The sequence below is a fragment of the Lepidochelys kempii genome, chromosome 17 (genome assembly GCF_965140265.1).
Source record: "Lepidochelys kempii isolate rLepKem1 chromosome 17, rLepKem1.hap2, whole genome shotgun sequence".
NCBI classification, from domain to species: domain Eukaryota; kingdom Metazoa; phylum Chordata; order Testudines; family Cheloniidae; genus Lepidochelys; species Lepidochelys kempii.
Genome location: NC_133272.1, coordinates 12,537,033 through 12,557,127, shown reverse-complemented (window position 1 = coordinate 12,557,127; position 20,095 = coordinate 12,537,033). Strand labels below are relative to the sequence as shown.

The 20,095-nt window shown below is 48.4% G+C and overlaps 1 protein-coding gene across 1 annotated transcript in view; it reads left to right on the top strand.

Annotated features, from left to right (window-relative positions):
- Positions 1-20,095, top strand: part of LRRC75A (leucine rich repeat containing 75A) — a 192,565-nt gene that overhangs the window by 113,480 nt on the left and 58,990 nt on the right. Inside the window, exon 3 of the mRNA XM_073315474.1 lies at positions 10,497-10,609. Within this exon, the coding sequence (XP_073171575.1) occupies positions 10,497-10,609 (113 nt within the window). The remainder of the gene's footprint in view (positions 1-10,496; positions 10,610-20,095) is intronic.

The following is a 20,095-nucleotide window of genomic DNA, read 5'->3' as shown; positions in this document are numbered from 1 at the left end:
AGTTTTTCTTTACTCTGATCGCAGAGAATTAGGCTGCTCCCACTGATTTCCCCTCCCTTCCCTCTCCCCCCGGTACATTTGCGTTAGAACTACCTTGTGTTTCTGTCATTCTTTGCCGTTTTGTCACATTTCTCTTGTGAGTCATTTTTCTCCCCCACCTCCGCACCGTTTAATTGCAGCTTTCAGGATAATATTGGGGATAATTTTCAGCATAATATTGTGACACGGCTGCCGCCTTTTGTACAGTGTTTAACCGTTCCATTTTCTTTCCAACAAAGAACGTAAGGAGGTTTCCAAGACCGAGATCCCAGGCTCTCCGAGTCAGTACTTTGAACTCCCTGATCGTGCTAAAGACTGAATCCATTACCCAAGTGGCTGTTTCGTCGTTCAAGCTTTGCCTGAATGAAATGAACGAAATGAAGGCTGACTGCAACAAGCTACTTGCAATGGATCCTGCTACCATATGCAGCAGACTCCCACGCACAGCATATGAAGTTTGTTTATACCAGGTCACATTCAGTTTTCCTTGATGGCCATTGCAAAAAGGGAGGATGGATGGCCTTGCAGTTGAGATGCTGGATTTGGCCTCAAGCTCTCTGGATTCAGTTTTCAGCTGTGCCACAGACTTCTTGTCTGGCTTGGGGCGAGTCCCGGAGGGTCTGTCTGCTCTGAAGTTGGGAGGCGCGATTGCAGCTTAGCTTCGCTCGCTAAAAATAGCAGTGTAGCTGCAGCGAGGTGGACTAGCCACCTGAGTATAGTCCCACCTGGGACCCTACCTACGTATTCAGGGGAGGAGCCTGAGCAAGCCTGGCTACACAGCTATTTGTAGAGAGCTAGCTTCATCATCGCGACGTTGTTTGCTGACGCGTGCTCTCCTAATTGCAACACCCTTAGGACTTCTCTAGATGGGGAGTTAATGCAGAGTAGCTAGTACGCACCAGCTACGCGGGGCTTCTCTCCCATGTAGACAAGCCCTAAATCTCTCTGTGCATCAATTGTGCCCCTGTAAAATCTGGAATAATATTTCCCCACCTCAGAGGAGTTTGTGAGGATAAGCACGTCAGAGGCACGCAGATGCTGTGACAACAGAGGCCATATAAACATCTAATTAGAGAGAAAAATAGTAACATGCTGGCCCATTGTACAAGGTTTGAATTTGGACAAAATGATAGGCTCAGAGGTAGAAGAGCTTGTCAGTCCCTCTGCCAGCTCAGAATTCTTCCGTGGAGTTTCCAGCGTTTTGCCCTGCCCAGTTGATGGAGCTTCTACCACCTCTTTCGCCTTTCAGAACAGTTGGGTCCTGAGCACATCTGAAAATCGAGGGTGAAATCACAGCCCTGTTGAAATCAGCTGGAGTGTGCCCATTGGCTTCAGTCGGGCCAGGAGTTCACCCTTGGCCCTTGTCTTGATGCTTAAATGGGAGTTGAGCTCTTTTGAAATTCTGGCCACTTGTGTGGAATGAGAGTCTGTAGACACCAGTCGATAGGATTCTGCATGGACTGCAGGATGATCAGGGCTTTCCTGAGAAGTAGCACAATAACACCACTTTTACCAGAGATGTAAGTCCAAATCTGAATACAGATGCAGCCAATAGGCACCTCTGAGGTTATAACAGCAAGTGGCCTAGCATGAGCCACAGTCTCCAGAAAGATCAATGAAAAACCACCAAACTTCTCTTTATGGAAAAAAAAAAAAAAAAAGATTGAATGCTGGATTTACTGAATCTTCGCGTTTATTGTTTTTGTATCTGCCTTTTGGAGACTCGATGTCTATTTTTCTGAGCTGGGCGTCTGGTAGATCATTGGAGAGGTGACAATTTGTTGGACTGCGTGCAAAACTCCACAGCAGTTGTTTGTTATCCAGCATACGAAGCAGAGCAGTGTCTCAACAAGAACACAATAGCTTTCTCTGCATGCGTCTCCCTTTCTCTCTAGTTGGGTTCCTTTATGCATTGTCAGCGTGGAAGGAAACAGTTGTTGGAGCAGGAATACAGGGTCCTACCTAGCTATTCAATCAATCCTGAGCCTACAAATATTAATCCCAAGGGGGAAGCTTTTGTTTTGCATCGTAGATGTCAAATTCACTTTAGTTTTTATAGTGCTGTATTGACTTTTTCATGATGTTTTATTTTATTCTGTTCGACTTGTTTGTGTAGCCGTCCGAGTGCCTGGCTGTGGGGGAAGGGTGCTTTATACAGGAAGTTGTAACTGTTGTTCATCAAGAGTGCTAGCCAAATGGTTTCCGTGAGATGTGGAAGAAAATGGCAAAGTTTCTGGAGATGCTTAAAACCCAGTTAATCTGGGACAGTGGCTGCCCAATGAGGTCACTGGTTTTGCAGAGATTGTCCCTTGAACGAACCCGGCATGTGAGCCATTCCCAAACACTAGGAGAGTTCAGATCTGGATCCAAACTTTATCACGTGGCCTTGTGTCTGTAACAGGCAATCACAAAATTGGATACTGAACACCCATGAATTTTGGAGGCATTCAGATCTGTACTCAAGTTGAGTAGATTGGGCCCCTCCACATTTTAAGTGTCTTAATAAGTGGGCCCACAACTCCTAATCATTTGAGAGCCTCTGCAGAAGAGTCCTGAATACCATATGCGGGTCAGTCTTCATGGACTGTTGGAATAGCCATGCTTCCAGTGATGGAGTCAGAGTTAGAACCACTTGCAATGTATATGAGCCATGTGGGTTCTGTGATGATAATGAGATCCCTGTTTGTGCTCTGTTCAGTTTTTCATTCAAATTTTGTTCTGATGCCAGTGCAGACAGAGCCCTGGCACATTAAAAACATTGCTCAGAAAATTCGCAGTGCGTTTAGCTATTAGAAGAAATGTCACCACAAGGGGCTGAGTGATTTATATTCTGAATAAAGCACTTTTCATTGGTTTCTCGTTTCCCATTTTATTTCATGACAAACTACTTTCTTTCCCTTTAATCAAAAGGGAACAAACAACCCACAGACCTAATAATAAATTACTTGGGGAGGCCTTAGGTTTTGTAGGTGTAGAAATTTGTGGCATTTTCCTCTCATTTTTAGAGGTCCTGAAGGGACCTGAATGAGGAAAGCTGAAGTTGGCAGAGCAGGTGGGGAATATTTAGAGGGAGTAGACTCCTGCTCTATCTTCCAGAGATGTTTTGAGGTTTAACTAATGAAGGATTGCACAGTGCTTTGAGATCCTCCAGTGCAATAGGCAATAGGAAGTTCTCCAAATTTTTTGGTGCTTATTCAAAACACCAAACTTCCTAGTGTTCATCTATCACTGATTAAAAGGAACTCTGGAGTGTGTAGCAATGGACCTAATACAACTGAGTGTTATGGGGCCCTATCCTGAGAGGTGGTAGAAAGAAATGTAACTCCTGCTAAGTCCTCTCTCTCTCTCTTCTGATGTAATGTAGACCCTGATTTAGGAAACTATCAGTGTTGAAGAAAGTACTTAGGCATGTGCTTAACTTTAGCTTGTGCGTAAGTACTTTCCTGAATAGCTCTGTGCTTAAGCATATGCTTAAGTACCAGAAATGGGTCCCTAATCTCTAAACTCAAATCAACAGGTGTGGCTGCTAGCCGCCTTTTAAAGTTCAGGTGTCAAGTCATTCTGAAACTGCTTCCAACTCCTCTCTGACATTAATCTTCCCTTAAAGCTGACTGTTATTACAAAGATTCTTTGAGTTTTTCCCTGAGCTGTTGAAAGCATCCATCTTTGCCTCCTGTCCCAGATGAGGGATGGGATGCAGAAGATACTACTAATTCCATCCCTTCCCTCTATCAGTTCATACAGATAACAATAGCTGGCTGTCTTTGCTGAATTAAATCAGCTCTTGATTGATCTATGTTGCCTTATGGGCCCCTAGGTATGTCTTGGAATGAACTGCCCCAGTTTCTGTTCTTTCTGACAAAGCTTAGGACCTTCCAGAGTGGGTGGAACAGTTTAGTGAAACACCATGAGCCTTATGCTAAGTCTTCTGCCCCGGTCATTCTAGATGCACAATTTTTTCTGAAGTGGTTTGCGAAGAGAAATCGATGTACTGTATATACTTGTTCATAAGCCGAATTTTTTTGGTAAAAAAGTGAAGCATTAAAGAGAGGGGGTTGGCTTATCAACAGGTCTACAACAAAATTTGACAATTTCAAGCTCTGCTGAATTGAATATTTAATACATTGCCGTTTTGTTTACCTGGAGCGTCCACAGGCATGGAGCCCCTCAGCTCCCAGTGGCCACGGTTCGCCGTTCCCAGCCAATGGGAGCTGCAGGGAGTGGCGGCCAGCATGTCCATCGGTATGCACCGCTTCCTGCAGCTCCCATTGATTGGGATCGGCAAACCGCAGCCACTGGGAGCTGAGGGTCTCCCTGCCTGCAGACGCTCCAGGTAAACAAAATGTCCCAACCCGCCAGCAGCTTACCCTGATGGGCTGGGAGCCAAAGTTTGCCAATCCCTGAAATATAGGGTTGGCTTATGAAAAGGTCATACAGTTTTTGCCATTTTTACCTATCCATCTGGGGGTGGGGGGTGGGTCAGCTTATAAATGAACGGGCTTATGAACAAGTAAATACAGTAATTGTTTCATAGCATTTCCATACATAATCGGCTTGATTTAATTGAATATTTATAATATCGTTATCTATACCCTTCTGCTTGGATGATTTCTGGGGTGAATATAGAGAAAACATTCCATTAATGACACGTATATTCAGCTCACAGCAATGTCGGAGCGCTTAGATTCCTAAGAGAGGCTCTGGAGCCAGTAGTAATCGGATGGCCCTGATGATGGGATGTGACATCTTAGTGAACGCTCCCATCTGACTCCTTCCGATGAGTAACAAAATACAGACCAGTTGATGTGAATAAACAGCGATGGCCATCAAAGCCTAGGATGATCAGAGTTTCTAGGGCTGTGTATTCGGGATGTCTCTCTCCTTTTAAATGTGCACACGGTTTCTTGGTCCAGCATTTCATAGCTGAAGACTGAATGTTGAGAGCTCCTCACTAGAATGCATCTGTTGGCATAACTCCCCTACCCAAGGGAGTCAGTTGGCTGTAGATGGACTGTTCCATGTGGAGCGTAGCCTGGTTAATGAAGCCAGACGTTGGGTTCATTGTGCCCTGTATTGAGCATGGTTTAAATCAGCGACACGCTGCTCACCTGAGTCCGAATTCAAGACAAGGCTCAGAAATGAGGCTGTTCTCTTGCAGGGGGAGGCAGCGTGGACCACTTGAGACTATCAAAGGCGGAGAGGCGTCAGATCATGCAGGCCTCGAGGGGAGGTGAGCATGGCCCCTGCCATCACCCGTCACAGATTGCTGCCGAGGAGGAGGGTCTCCCCTAATGATCCTGGCAGGATGAGGAGACTGAATCGCTGGGGCCACCCCCCCAGCGTCTGTGTCCCGCTGAGGGGAGAGTGGGCCACCAAGACCCATCCCCCACCAATGGCATGCTGTTGGAGTGTGGGACCCATCGCCTGTAGATGTCTGCTGCCAGAGTGGGGATGAGAGGTTGTTGGCCACCAGCCACTTCCCACCAAGTCTCCTTGCTGTTGGCAGGGCCGGGCTTAGGGGAGCGGGCTGTCCTCAGACCCTGGTGAATTATCAGGGAGGTGAAATATTTATGGCTCTGCCATGCTGCGCAGAGTTTGCTTCAGGCCGGGCGCCCTTGCTGCCGGCTCTTTGCACCTGTGGCCCACTTGGGAAGAGCCGCTTTTATTTTTTATAGATGATCACGGGTCCAGAACAGTTGTGCTGCCGAGCCTGGGACTGACCTGCTTGCTGGACCCGAGTGTGGGTAGTGCAGGGACTCGGCCCACAACGTGTCTCTCTTAACACTAGAGTTCTGAGGCGCAGTTAACACAAAGAACAGGCAGGTTTTTATTTCCCCATGAGGGACCCGTGCATTCTGCCCCCAGGTCCTGAGCCTGCTGGGAAGTGCAGGGGAATTTCTCCTCTCTGCTGTGTGTTTTGGCTCTTCAGGGAGCATTATTCAGGATTTCCAATTGAGCCTCTTTATTGGGCCATCTGTATCATGTCACAGGCAAGCCCCAATACCAAAAGGGCTCTCATTGATTTCAAATGATTTACAGTTCGATTAGCTTTCTGGACACGCTGCAGTTGGGAAGGCGTTTGCCTGCAGCGCCCATGGCGGTCGTATGATTTCTTTCTTCGCTCGGACTTGTCATTATTCACACCAGAGACCCCTAAGCAGAAGTTTCTCTCCCTCCCCCTGCCTTGGTGCAGAAGTTGCACCCTGTAGAGTGGGGCTTGGATGCACAAGTAACCCTCCCATACCAAGAACGCAAGCTAGCATTAGCCACTTGCAATAGCTGGCCCTAGAGATTTCCAGCATAGCACAGAGCAGGGACCCCCTGTCTCTCCGCACACAGATAATGGGGCAGGACTGTCCCTTGTCCACCCACCCTGTAATTCACTGTGCACTCCTGATTTTTCACTGGGCTCTGTCATATCATGAAGAACAGTTAAAATGTCAAATTAATTTTGGGTCGTTGCCCACTGATCGCTCCTCAGTGGCCTACGTGACCCGCCTCTGCCGACCCCCATCCAATTCCTGTGGGACTGGTGCCCACGTGACACAAGCTGCTGCCACAGTTGGCACAAATCGGCACCCTCGGTGGCGCTCTTGCAAGAGAAGTCGGGGATTGAATGGGTGTACCCACTGCACTGCCTACCCTGCCCCTAGAGGGCAGCCTTCCAGGTCAGAGTAGAGAGACGTTGCCAAAGGGCTTAGAAGGGGAAACTTGCAGTGCTACGGTCTGTGGATAAATGCAGCTTGGGGCCAGTCCGAGCTACTGTCCCAGAGGTGCCGGGAAACTGCCCGTGGAGAGTTGAGTGCCACCCCGGTGCTGCCCTGAAGCCAAACTGCCAGTTGAATGCTCTAGGGGGCCCCCTCCTCACCCCCATTGAGCCAGCTGTCTCCAAACAATTGGAGGGGATCAGACTCCTACTCCTCACTGGCTCCATCCCTACAGTGGGGTTGCCCAAACCCCCAGACTTGCCTGGCTTCTCCCAGTCCCACCCGGTGGTGCAGTTCCCCTCCCCTGCCCGTTCTTGTAGGTCTTTGCCTGGGGCAGTGTTACACGGGAGGGTTTTCTGCCCCCGCTGCAGTGAGAGATTCTTTCTCTCCGCGTGCTGGCTGCAGAGACCGAAATCCTCCTCCTCCCCCTTCCCCCACCTCTGACTCCAGTGCTTTTGACGGCTAAATCTGTGCCTCGCTCCCTAAACCTGCCTCCTAGCCAAAGCTATTGGAAAGGTTTCCCAGCAGAGCCGGGCATTCAGCCGGAGACTGGCTCTGCCTGGCCAAGAGCCACATGCTCTCACAGACCCCAGCAGAGAGACAACAGGCCGTTTGGCATCCAGGCGAGAGGGGGCTATATCGTCTGACAGCAGAGCAGGGGATGAACCTCAACCAGAGCATGCTTGCTGCTTTGCTGCAATCCTTGATGATTACTTTTGTGCTGGGGCTGGTTAATCTCTGACATTTCACGTGGCGGCTTTAAGGGGAAAAGACAGGCCGTGGAAGACAATCGCTGATCAGCTGCAGACTGGTCGAGTACCTGGCCTAATGACCTGAGTGCAGAACTGAGAGCCCGAGGCTCCTGGGAACCCACACAGTCTGTCCCCTGTGTGAATGCTGTTCCCCGGGCATGCGTTTGCATGGGTGTGTGCAACTGACTGGATTGGTGGGCCCTTGAGTTCTGTTCCAGGCTCTGCCACTGACTTGCTATGAGACCATGGGCAACTCACTTTGTCTCTTTGGCCATGTCTACACTATGAGCACTACTGTGGCCAGCGCTGTAGTGCCCTAGTATGGATGCTTCCTACAGTGACGTAAGGGTTTTTTCTGTCGTCGTTCAGCCACTTCCTGGAGCAGTAGCTAGATCATTCTTCCATTGACCCAGCCGTGTCTACACCAGGGGTTGGTCAGCATAGCCGCAGCCCCTGGGAGTAAATCTTTCCCACCCCTGAGTGACATAGCTCTCAATTTTAAGTGTAGACCAGGTCTCAGTGTTTACCCTTCTGCAAAACAGGGTTAGCAGTAACAAAAGGGCAGTATGGGTTAATTAGTCAATGTGCATAAAAGGCATTGAGAGCCTTGAATGAAAACATCTGTATCAAAGCAAAGTATGATGATGATTATTCAATATGACTATGAGAGCTACCACAGAGCCTGTCTGAATCCCAGAAGTGGTAGGCAGTAACTGACCATACACTGTGTTCTCTATAAACCAGATTCTTAAATCTTCACCTAGGGAAAACTCCCATAGATTTCTGTAATCCTTGGACCTTTGCCTGCGTGCAGACTGCCTTCTGCTGGCTCTACATTTCCCACCTCTGAATGACAGTGATGTTTGGAGGTAGAGAACACAGGAGCATGTAAAGTGGGTGTAAAGGACTAGAGAGAAAGTGAAAGGGTGACTTGGTCACAGGCTGGAATAGAGGTTTCATAAGAGGGGGGTTTTCAATCTAGCAGACAGAGGTCTAACAAGAGCCAATGGCCAGAGAGTGACGCTAGACAAATGCAGACTGGAAAAAAGGCCCAGCCTGACAAAGCCCTGGCTGGGATGATTTAGTTGGGGTTGGTCCTGCTTTGAGCAGGGGGTTGGACTAGATGACCTCCCGAGGTCTCTTCCAACCCTAATCTTCTATGGTTCTGTGTAAGGTGCAAATTTGTAACTGTGAGGGTAGTTCTCCATTGGAACCCTTTCCCAAGAGAGATGGTGGATTCTCTCACTGGACATTTTAAAATCAAGACTGGATTCTTTTCTAAAAGATCTGCTGTAGCTGAGCCAAATGAATTCGTCCAGGGAAGCTTTATGGCCTGTGTTATGCAAGGGGTCATGCTACATTATCCCAGACTTTACTTTTGCCCTGATAATCTAGGAATCCATGTTTCAGTCAGGTTTCCTAACAGACTTCCTGCCGCTTGCTGGGATGAGTCACCATTTCTGATTTCCTATTTTTAATTTAAGCACCTGCTTAAAATCGTGCAGTTGCTTTTAACAGCTACTCTTGGGTTTAATACAAGATGTGCGAAGAGCCCAGCAGGGCTGCGTATTATTTGCAGAATCATAGCAAACGGAGATGGGAAAGACCCGTTACTCCATCTAGTCTGTCCCTCTGCCATTGCAAGCTTGTTCCCTTCACCATGGTGTGCTCCCCAGTGTTTTGTGCTGTCCATTTAAAAATATCTTTGTGTTGGAGCTTCTGTTGCTTTTCTCAGGGCAAGGGCTCTCAACCTGGTAGTCTTGGACAGGTGTCAGGACTACACTGTCCTTCTCGTGGGGCTAAGTGGGGAAGGGACTCTGTTGGATTGTAAAATGGAAAAGGGTAAGAACTCTGGTTTAGGATCTTGTTCTACAGTCTAACAGACTGGATATAGCCCCTTGTGGGCTATATGATTCCTCTTCTGGCTTGGTGTTTACAGCCTTCAAATGTGTATGGAGAGTCCTCTTTCCTCCCCTAAGCTACCATGGGTCTGAGCTATTCTATGCAGGGTGACTAACCTTTTGCCATCAGTTGCTCCAAACCCTTAAATACTTTTATTTCTCTTCCCCTGAATTCCTTCCAGTTCGTTGACATGTTTATGGTATTGCTGTGCCCAGAACTCGATGTACTGTTGCAGGGCCCCTCCTCCACCCTGAAGCCTAAGGCAAGGCCTGTTCTCTCTTTGAGACATGATACATCTGTTCATGAAAGCCCATAGATAGGCGCTGGAGAATTAAGCAGAGGGATATGGGTGATAATTGCTCAGAGACGTGTGGACAGCCGTTGCTGGATTTAGTTGCCCTATCTTTCACATGGTGGTTTAATCTGATCAGGCAATACATCATGATATTTAGGGGCCCCTAATTCTCCCTGGCCTCAGAATGCCATTTTCCCTAACCCTGAACCCGCAAGGGTGGGTTGTCCACTGGAACCCTGACTGAGAACTCGGTTGCCAGCAGTATCAATAACTATCGGAGAAGAAAATGGGATGGCTGATGGTTTGTCAAGAACTGATAACCTGCTCAGAACATCATGCGACACAAGGGGAGTTCTTCCCCAGCAGGCTGACAGTCAGACACGGTCGATAAGGCACGCCGGGAGCAGATGTTCTGAACTAGCTCACATCACTTCTCCTGTGACATTCCCTACGGCGGCCTTTTGGAGTGGGCTAGTGTTTGTGGGTTTTGTGATGACCTGAGCGGTTCTCTCTTGGGTAACTGAGAGCTTCAGCAGCACTGGGCGGTGACTTGGTTATACATGCTGTCCATGTGGTATTTTAATGATTGATAGTCACTGCTTTTCCTGTGGTTGTTTTTGATTTTTCAGAATAGCTCCAAGGGGCTCGCGGACTTGACATGGGACCCAGTGCGTGAGCCACTTCTGGGGCAAAGCAGCTCCACTGTATTGCAAATAGACTTGGCTCTTCTCTTATTAATGATCCCATGAAGTGGCATTGCTACAAATAACCTACCTGGCATCCTTCCCTTTGCCTATGCAGGAAGGAGACTCATTTGGAGCCATGGAGAAGGTCTGCAGGCAGCTGACCTACCACCTCAGCCCTCACTCGCAGTGGAGACGCCAAGGGATCATGAAGAGGAAGTCTCAGTCCTGGTGAGTCAGCTTCTGAAAGCCATGCAGATTGTTTGTTTGACATTTCCTCCCGCCCCCGATCCGTTGCTTCGAGACGTGTTGGTGTCACTTTCAGGTCGAAATGGAAGGAAATCGCTTCTGCCGTGGCCATCGGCGTTTGTGGGAGGGTAGCTGTAAGCAAGCCATCGGGGAGCAGAGATTGTTTCCCCAGACTCAAATTTATTCATCATCTCAGCTGCCTTTCCTGTGCTCCCAGCAACACTAATCTGTCTGTGCCATCGTATCTGTGCATTGGCTCACCCCCATCCCTTTAGGCCCAGGTGTTAGGCTTCCTATGCTCCTGGGTAGCTTTAACTTCTGGGAAATGTGATGCTTCAGTACGGATGGTCGGTTGTCTCTGCAGGTCGCTGCCCAACTGTCGCCCTTGCAAATGACAACAATTCCCTTTGGTTATGGACTAGGGGCTTGATTCTTCACAGCACAGATGTGGAGTGTTGCACCTCTAAACACGGGGTGAAAAGGGAGGAACAGGTGAGCTCATGGGAAACTGACCCCGAACTAAGAAGTGTGCTGGCCACTAGGTTGCTCTTGCCTAGTAACAGGAGTGAGACCTACGTGGGGAGTGTAGAAATAAGGGCCTTGTTAGCATGATGAGGATTATGCTTACCCCAGATCTACTCTGGCATATCTAGTCACATACCTCTGCACTTGTTTTACCCAATGCATTTGTGAACAAGGGGGCAGGTGCACAGGAGGCTTGAGGCTTGCCCCCAATCCATGCGGCAGAGTTTACCTAGCATTTACCCTCCTCTGCTGTCACTGTCTCTTTGGCTGGGCTTTGCTTGCCACTGGGACGACACCTGCTCTCAACTGTCCTTGCAGAATTCAGTGCTTCTGCTGCATTGTACCTGCTTTTATGCCCTGGTTCACATTATGCAGGGACTTGGGGGGGATGCAGGCTTAATTGCTATGATGCTGATATGTGCATTCATCTTTGCAAAGCTAGACAGACCACCTGGGGCTTAAATCTGCCGGGCCAGTTGGTGTAACGTATCTGAATTAATCAACTGCACTGGGGATTTAGCAAGAAGGGCTTTAGGATGGGATTTTCAAAAGCTACAAAGGCACTTAAGTACCCAACTCCTAGTGAAAGTCCAATGGGAATCGGGTGCTTAAGTCTTGGAGAATCTCTCTCTTATTAAATCAGTGTTTGCATATGAGGGTGCAACCCTCTCCCTTTCTAAATCCCTAGCCCTTTCCCCTTGTCTGTTGTGTACTCATTGTCCGGGAAGGCTGCATGAAACTTCCACAGATGCATAAATACTTAGCTGACAACAGTTGTATTCACCATCAGAGTCTATAGTGTAATGGGATGATCAGAGACAACACCAATTTGTCCAGGCTAGACTTTCTGCTCTGACAGTTAACGTACAAGCGCAGCGGCTGTGTTGTTGTGAGACATCTTGGCTTTGTGATGATCTGCATAAAGGGAATTGTGGGATTAAAAACAGCCCAGGGGCGGGGAGGAAAACATCTAATTCAAATGAACCATCTTAACCCCTCCCCACAAGCTCCTCAAAATACCAGTGTCACTGCTATGTGCATGTCCCAGAACTCTGCAGCTTAGAAGCACGTGGCTAAGGCAGCACCGACAGAAATCCAAAAGGTCAGCTGTCTGCCCAGCCTGGCTGATGCGGCGTCTCCGGTAAAGTCAGTGTCAAGTGCGTGCTGTCTCCTGCCCATCGGTGGCTTGTTTCTTTCTTTTCCAAGGGTGCAAGTTCAATTATTGCCATCTCCTGACACAATTAAAAGCCCTACCTGTCAGCTCAGCACTAAGGTCTGCTTCAGCAGCTCTTCCACTGGAGCCACCCTGTGGCAGCTCTAGGTTGAGTGTGCAGCTAGGTGGGGGCATTGCTCAGGGACTGCTGCGGTTGGCTGGCTGGTCCCTGAAATCCCACTGTTGCTGCTGCTCCTTTGGTGCCCCCTGCTGGGACGTGCGCTGAATAGGTTGGGGCAGTGGAGCAGCTGCCCTGCATGGATCTTCGAGCTACAAGAGCCATTCCATTATATTGACAAGGGAGAAGGGTGCCGAGCATTAGCATGAAGGTAAATGTGTGTTGCTCTGATTTTATGCTCCCGTTTTTCTAGGTAGGGCAGAGCCCCCCAAACCGTGGTAAGTTTGTTGTTCCCCTGCTGCAGCCACCTGCTAGGAAAAGGTCCAACTTCTCATATAAATTCATTTAATTCCTGAGGGTGGCGCTACACCTTGGAAACCTTTGAGCTAGTTTAGAGGTGGCCTTTTTTTCACATGCCGAATCACGACTATAAGCCTCAAGGCATCAACGGGGGAGGGGAGGGCACCAGCCCATCATGTATTGAGTGCCAGATGGATCTGTTAGCAAGGGAACGGGCTTCTCTGCTTTCCCCTTTCTCTCGCTCATGTGGAGGGGTGAAGCTCCCTCTTCCATTCATCTCCTCTTTCTGTGGCTGGGAGAAATGCAGTTAGTCATCCTCCTCCACGCTGGAAATGGCCATTAAATGTCCCAGTATGAGATATTTACGGGGAAGTCTGCCATGCCACAATATCTCTCTATCCATCATGTAATGCACTCTATTTCGAGGATCCCAGCTGGTGGGGTATCTCCTGGCAGTCACTGATTATTGCATGATGGGGTTTCTTGTGCCTGTGTTGGAATGGAGCTGCTCGGTAACAGTGAATGGATACTGTCTATTAATATAGTGGTTGAGTTTAATAGGGGGGTTGTCAGGAAAAACAAGCAGGAAGGGGAACAATGGCTCAAGATAAGACACTCCTCAGGAAACTCCTAAGGGTTGTTGAGAGACAATACCCCAATGATGAGCTTTGAAGGTTCAGCCTCTTAGCTCCCCCAACATACACAATTGATTCTGATGAGCAGGGACGAAGTCCAGGAAGGTGCAAAGGAACTCTGGCGGGTTTAAAAGGACTTTCTCAAGAGGGGAGGAGTTGTTTGGAAGGACCAGGCTTCTACACAGGCACCACTGGGGCATCTGACAAATTAAGGCCTGCCGAGGCTACCATCAGAGGACGGTAAGCCTGTAGGGAAGATAGCCGTGCGTGCCGACTGTTTGTGGCTTTAAAAATTCTCTCTGAATGTTTTGTTGCTCCTGTGAAAGCAAGCACTCCCTTGGTTTTAAGAAAGCTATTTTGTCACTGGATACCGCTGGTCACAGACTCCCACAGGGGAGAAATGTAGGTGATCAGTCAGATCAGCGGGGTCTGCACGGTTGACACCCAGAGTGCTTGAGCCCAAGGCCCGCTCTGAGAGGGGGAGAACTGTGGAGTTCTGCCCAGGGGAGGCAAAGGCCTGAGGTGGGTGGTGCACACACACAGAGAGACTAGGAAGGGGACAGAGGTGCAGCTAGCTCCGTAACTCTGAGAGCGCCTTCCTCTGACGGGGCCCTGACCTAGCAGGGACCCTGGCCTCATCTGGTACGGCAAGTCCCATATTTTTATGATGCTGACGGGTGCTGAGATAAACGGCACCACTCTCCCTTGCACGGCACGCAGAGCTTTGCTTCCACGCCGCGTGCACCAAGTAGCAGAGGTGGAGTAGTATAAGATTCAGCCGTGGAAACTCTTGGTATTGCTAATTCTGTATTGTAAGTGTGGTGTTGGGCAAGGCCTGTGTGCAGCACTGTCCCCTGGACTGATTGCTAATCACTGCTAACGACTGACTTATGACACTGTGTCCTCATTGATGGCTGTTTGCATTGTGGTTGTAGCTGTGTTGGTCTCAGGATCTTAGAGAGAGAGGGTGGGTGAGGTAATGTCTTTTGTTTGACCAACCTTGCTTGATGAAAGAGACCAGCTTTCAAGCCCCATAGAGCTCTTCTTCAGTAGCTAACAAATTCTCTCTGAGGGCATGGCTACACTTGCAGATGTAGAGCGCTTTGAGTTAAACCCGCCTCCGTGGAGCGCAGTAGGGAAAGCGCTGCAGCCTGTCCACACTGACAGCTAGAAGCGCACTGGCGTGGCCACATTAGCAGCTCTTGCAACGGCCACAGAGAGCAGTGCCTTGTGGCAGCTATCCCAGCATGCAAGTGGCTGCAACGTGCTTTTCAAATGGGGTGGGGGTGGAGTGTGACAGGGAATGTGTTGTGTGTATGTGGGGGGAGAGTGAGTGGGTTTTTGGGGAACTGAGAGCGTGTCAGCATGCTGTCTTGTAAGTTCAGACTGCAGCAGACCCCCCTCACCCTCACCCCTCTCTCTCACTCTCACAGCAAGCAGCATTCCATAGTAATGGTTCCTTTGTCCCAGAGCAGATAAGCAGCCGGCTGTCAGAAACGGAGCTTTCAAAGGTATATCCGCATTCCTACAGTGATTCCAAAACAATGAGAAGAGTGGCCACGTGATTTAAGGGGATTATGGGATGTTTCCAGAGGCTGATCAGAGCGCAGTTACGCAACACCTCGTTCACACTGGTGCCCGAGCGTTTCAGCCAAGGCGCACCAAGCATTAATCTTCTTGCCGAGGTGGAGTACCAGGAGCGCTCTAGCCGTGGAGTCAGAGCGCTCTACATGCCTTGCCAGTGTGGACGGGTTGTGAGCGAGGGGCCTGGGGCTGCTTTAAATGTGCTCTAACTCACAAGTGTAGCCAAGCCCTGAGCTCCTGCTCTTTTGCAGCAGGGTGAACTGAGTTCTAGCCCTGCTGAGGGGGTGATCGTCTGGTGAGCTGTAGTGTGCTTCACAGTGACCGTGAAAAGCAGGTCCAATAAAAGGCTAAATAATCCTGTCATGCATCAGATGTTTGCCTCTGCCTCCATCTTTGATATTTGCCAAGGGTGTGTATCATTGATTGGCAATGTTACTTTCTTTGTCTCGCTGTTATGTTTTATGCGTGTTTGTTTTTATTCCTTAAAGAAAGGGAAGGTGACAGTAGCTAGAGGAGTCAGTTATAATCAGCATTATATATCATCAACTCGGGGGCCCCAGGTGTGATCGTGTCTCTGTTGTAACAGGTGCAGTACAAACACATAGTAAGAGACAGTCCCTATTCCAAAAAACTTCTAATCTAAATACACAAGACAGACAAAGGGTGGGAGGGGAAGCAGGCACAGAGAGATTAAGTGACTTACCCACAGCCAAATAGCACATCAGTGGCAGAGAATCAGCATTAGAACCCATGTCTCTCCTGAGATTTGTCCTTCTGCCCGAACCACTAACATTGTCGCTAGGTAGTCCAGCGACGGATGCCCTAGAAATGGCTCAGATTGGGATGTAGAATAACTGCAGTTTCATGTGACTGTTGTTCTCGGATTTTTAAGCACAGTGTGTAATTAAAAAATCGGATTGATTTGTATTCACTATTAGATAAGCAAAACTGTCAGATCTGCCCACTGCATACTCGGAGATCTGTTCTGCCCATTTTAATAAAAGAGCAGGGTAGGAGCACCCGATCGAGGAGTTTACTGTAAGTCACATCCCATTGGGTGTTCTCAGCACATGGTGCAGCGTGATAAATGGGGCACGCAGTCGTTGCTTTACTCTGTTTTTTTTCTAGTTAGAGTAGGAAATGACCACCCCTTGCTGTCCTCTTAGAATGTAATTAAACCTATAATGCTGTGGCAGTGGGGAGCTTTTCCGGGCTGAAGAGTCTCAAGAAACTCTGTAAAACAGATTTTAAAAAGTCAGTTTTGTGCCATTCTCTGTCTTTAATTATCAGATCTCTCTCTACGTGTGTGTGTGTTTCCCCCCCCCCCCCCCCCCCAGAGACTTAACTGGCTTTAGCTCGGAGCCCTGTTGTAAGATTCTACTCTCTCCTTTGGAAGAGGCGAGAAATAGTTGAGGTTTTTGACCATCATAATAGCGAAGGGTTGAGATTCATCTGTAACGTCAGTCCAGTTGTGGCCACGTACTTGAGGCAGCGCTGGGATGAGGTACGCATCCTGTACACCCTATCACACAGCTCAAAGCTGACAAACGAGGCCTATCCTGGCTGTAGTAATTAAAGAACACGTGGCCCTTCACCTTAGAGTGGCAGTGTGAGCCCTTCCGCCCTGAAACTCCGGTAGATTCCCCCCTGTGCTTTTGATCAGGTCGAATGATTCTCTTGTCTCTCCGTCCTGAGCTGGAGTGCGGTGTTGCTGTCCAACAGCTGCAGTGTTTCACGGCTGGGTGAAGTGATCCAGACGCTTCTGCATACATTGCCTTTACTCCTCAGGGCCTCCAAGGGGCTTAGTTATTTAATATACCTGTGTGTACAGTAATGCGCTCAGAGATGGTTAGGGGCTGTGCGCTCCTATAGAGCCTTTCATTATTAAAACAATAAAGCACCGAGGGGCAGTTTTCCTCTCTCCCTCCCCCTCGCTACTCATACGAGCTGGTCCCAATAACACTCTGCCATTGAATTTATGAACTCTATTTCCTGTCTGCCGCCATCCCCAATCCTACAGTTCTTCACTTCGCTGCACTTCAGCTTAATTAGCAGTTGGCTCCAAGCGACACAGAAATGGGTCTTGAGAACCTGTATTTGCATAAATCTTTTTACAGGTTAATGAACTTTGTCATAGTGGAGTAATGAGCAGAAGTCCTTTTGGTCTCTCGTGGAGTTGGAGGGGAGCTCTGGATAGATTCTATATGCTGAGATGAAGTTGAACCATAAATAAAACATGCGGGCCTGCAGGAATAGCTAGTTTATTTTCCTGGTCTTTGTGCTTATCACACTGCGTCCTGTTCTGCTACTTTTCTTCTCACCTGGTCTTCGTTTGCAGAGCCCAACATGGCCAATAATCGTGTGATTCTGGGCTTTGTAAAACTCCCCTCTCTCTTTCTCAGCAAAACCACCCACACATTTTTCTTTGCTCCTCAGTCCTTTTTGCAATGTCTTATGTGTGGTGATACAAGATTCCTTTTGGGGAGAAGTTTCATCCTCCATTATTAATGGGCTTTCCAGTTAGGAAAGGCCCTCCTCAGGAAATTATTTATTTTGATTCATGAAATCTTAATCTCCTGATGCCCTGTTCATGCTGCCATTGAAATGCTTCTATCAGCAACGTTTAAGATAGATGACCCCAAAATAAACTCTGGATCTGAAAATCCCAAACTTTTGGGGATTCAGGTTTGGAATCCATCTCCAAATTTCAATCACTCCATTTTCACCCAGGGGCAGAATCAGCCCTTGAAATCCAGTAAACCTTGGTCTTTGGTGTGATGGAGATCCAGATCATAATACAGTATTAGGGTGTTGCGTCTGTCTTTGGCTTAAACACAGTTGTTGCTAGCACTGTTCTAGGTTAGCATCCTGACCCAGGGTGGGATTGCCTTTTGTTCTGAGTACCGCATTCTACAACCGTGGGGGTTACTGTATAGCCTGCTTCTCTCGATCAAAGAGTAAAGAGCCCTGTCCATGTTTTCCAGGGTAACTGGCCTGGAACTGTGATGGTGACTACAGTGGATTCACTCACAGTGCAGGCAGAGCCACAGGGATCATGGTTTGTTGAAGGGAAAAGCGTGGGAGAATGCTTCGTTGCGCTGTGCGTGTTCTCCTTGTGTTCCAATGGCAATCCAATAACGTACCAATTATTTACAAAACCGCACCCTTGCTCTGTCACCACAAGTAGCAAACAAACTGCCTGTTTTGACGGCAGTATGAAAGTAAAGGGCTGTAGTCCCCGGAGTCGACCGAGTCCGTGTATCCACTGTACAAATGCAGCAGTGAAAGGATCCGTTTGTTCCTGCCACGAGCAAGCATCCCTTGGAATGAGTGCAAGGTTTTCAGTTTTCTCTCTTTGCCGTTGTGGTGTCTCTTTCCCAGAGGAGCTAGTCAGAGGACTGTTTTCCACGTTGTCATCGCTGGTGCTGGGAATGGACTGCCCGACGTATCTGGGATGTGGAGGGAAACCCAGGGATGGGAAGCATCATACTACCCACAGCGAGTGGAGGGAGCGGGGACAGTTTGTTGCCCAACAGTGTTCAAAGTGACCGTGTACAGTGCAGGGCATTATTAACAATAACGCCTACCTCTTAAATAGAGGTCTTGTCCGTAGATCCCAAAGCGCTTTACAAAGGAGGTCCGTATCATTTGTCAGTTTCGCCAATGGGGGAACTAAAATGATGTGACTTGCCCACAATCACGCAGCCGGTCAGTGGCAGAGCCAGGAATAGAGCCCATGTCTCTGCGGGACGAGTCCAGTGCTCCGTCCACTAGGCAGCATGGCCTCCCTAATGGTGAAGACCTAAAACGCTCTTCATGGATTAGTCATTATGACACCCTCTCAGGCAGGTAGGTGCTATACCGATATTCCAGAGGGGGGAAACTGAGGCACAGAGAAGGTGACTTTTTCAAGGTCACACAGCACGTCATGGTCAGAGCTGAGAATAGAAACCCAGGGGTCTCAGAGTCCATTCACCTGATCTCACCACTAGAAAACTCCCCTTTTCCATATGCTGCTTGAATGTCTAGGAAAACGAGGGAAATGAGATCTCGAAAGCCTCTGGCAGAGAAAGGGGGTCAGGAAGTTAAAGCCAAGGGGCAGTGCCCAGATATTGGGGGTCCCAATATTACTATATTGTTTGAGCCGTTGAGGCCAGATTATCTATAATAGAGAGACTGCAGGTGACATGACACCACTGACCTGACAGTTGGCTTCCTGCAAGCCATATTGTGTTTTGGGCTGCAGTTGGATCTCTCTCTGCCTCGGACCCCACAGTTGGTTTACTTGCCCTTTGTATGGCAATCACTCAACAGAGGAGCCACTCCAGTGTACCCTTTGGGCAGTGGATTAACTCCCTAGAGAGGGTATATTCAGACATCAGCCATTAACTGAGGCAACACCAAGCCCTATGGAAAGGGTTGATCGCAGAGCTGTGTGTTTGGGTTCTGCCGGAAACCAAGTGTCTCAGTATTTGTAGCTGTTGTTTTGGTTTTTTTTATAGCCCTGTTGGACTTTGGGGGAGGTGCGTGTCACTTATGAAGCCAAAATAACCACAAGATCAGGTATTGTCACCATATCACCACATCACCACCATAGGGACTGAAATCTCCTGAGAAGGCTGGATCACTCATTACTTGGGACCAGTAAATGGCTTCTTGACTCATTTAAAAATAAAACCCCGAAGCTTGAGAAATGTCAACATGAAAATTAGACCCTATACGCATATGTTGCTTATAGCAGCTATTTCCTGTGGGCCCCTTTTCCATCTCCCCATTGCTTCATAGTCTGCATTTTATCCATCTGCCTGAGTATCTTCGTCGATTTTTCAGAAGTGGACTGTCACGGCGCTATCTGAGTTATAAGAGACATAGGGCCTGATTCTCCTGACGCCTGCTTTATGCCATCGTTATTAATTGAGTTACTCCCAACTTGCACTGACGTGAGGTCAGAAACAGGCCGGTCATAGGTGGGCAGCATTGGATACTGTGAAACGGATGAATTCTTCAGGTTAGCTGTCATAAGAGCAACGGCACCAAAATGGGAAGTTTATAAATAGGAAGTTTTATCTGCTCTGTGGATGTCATATGCAGTC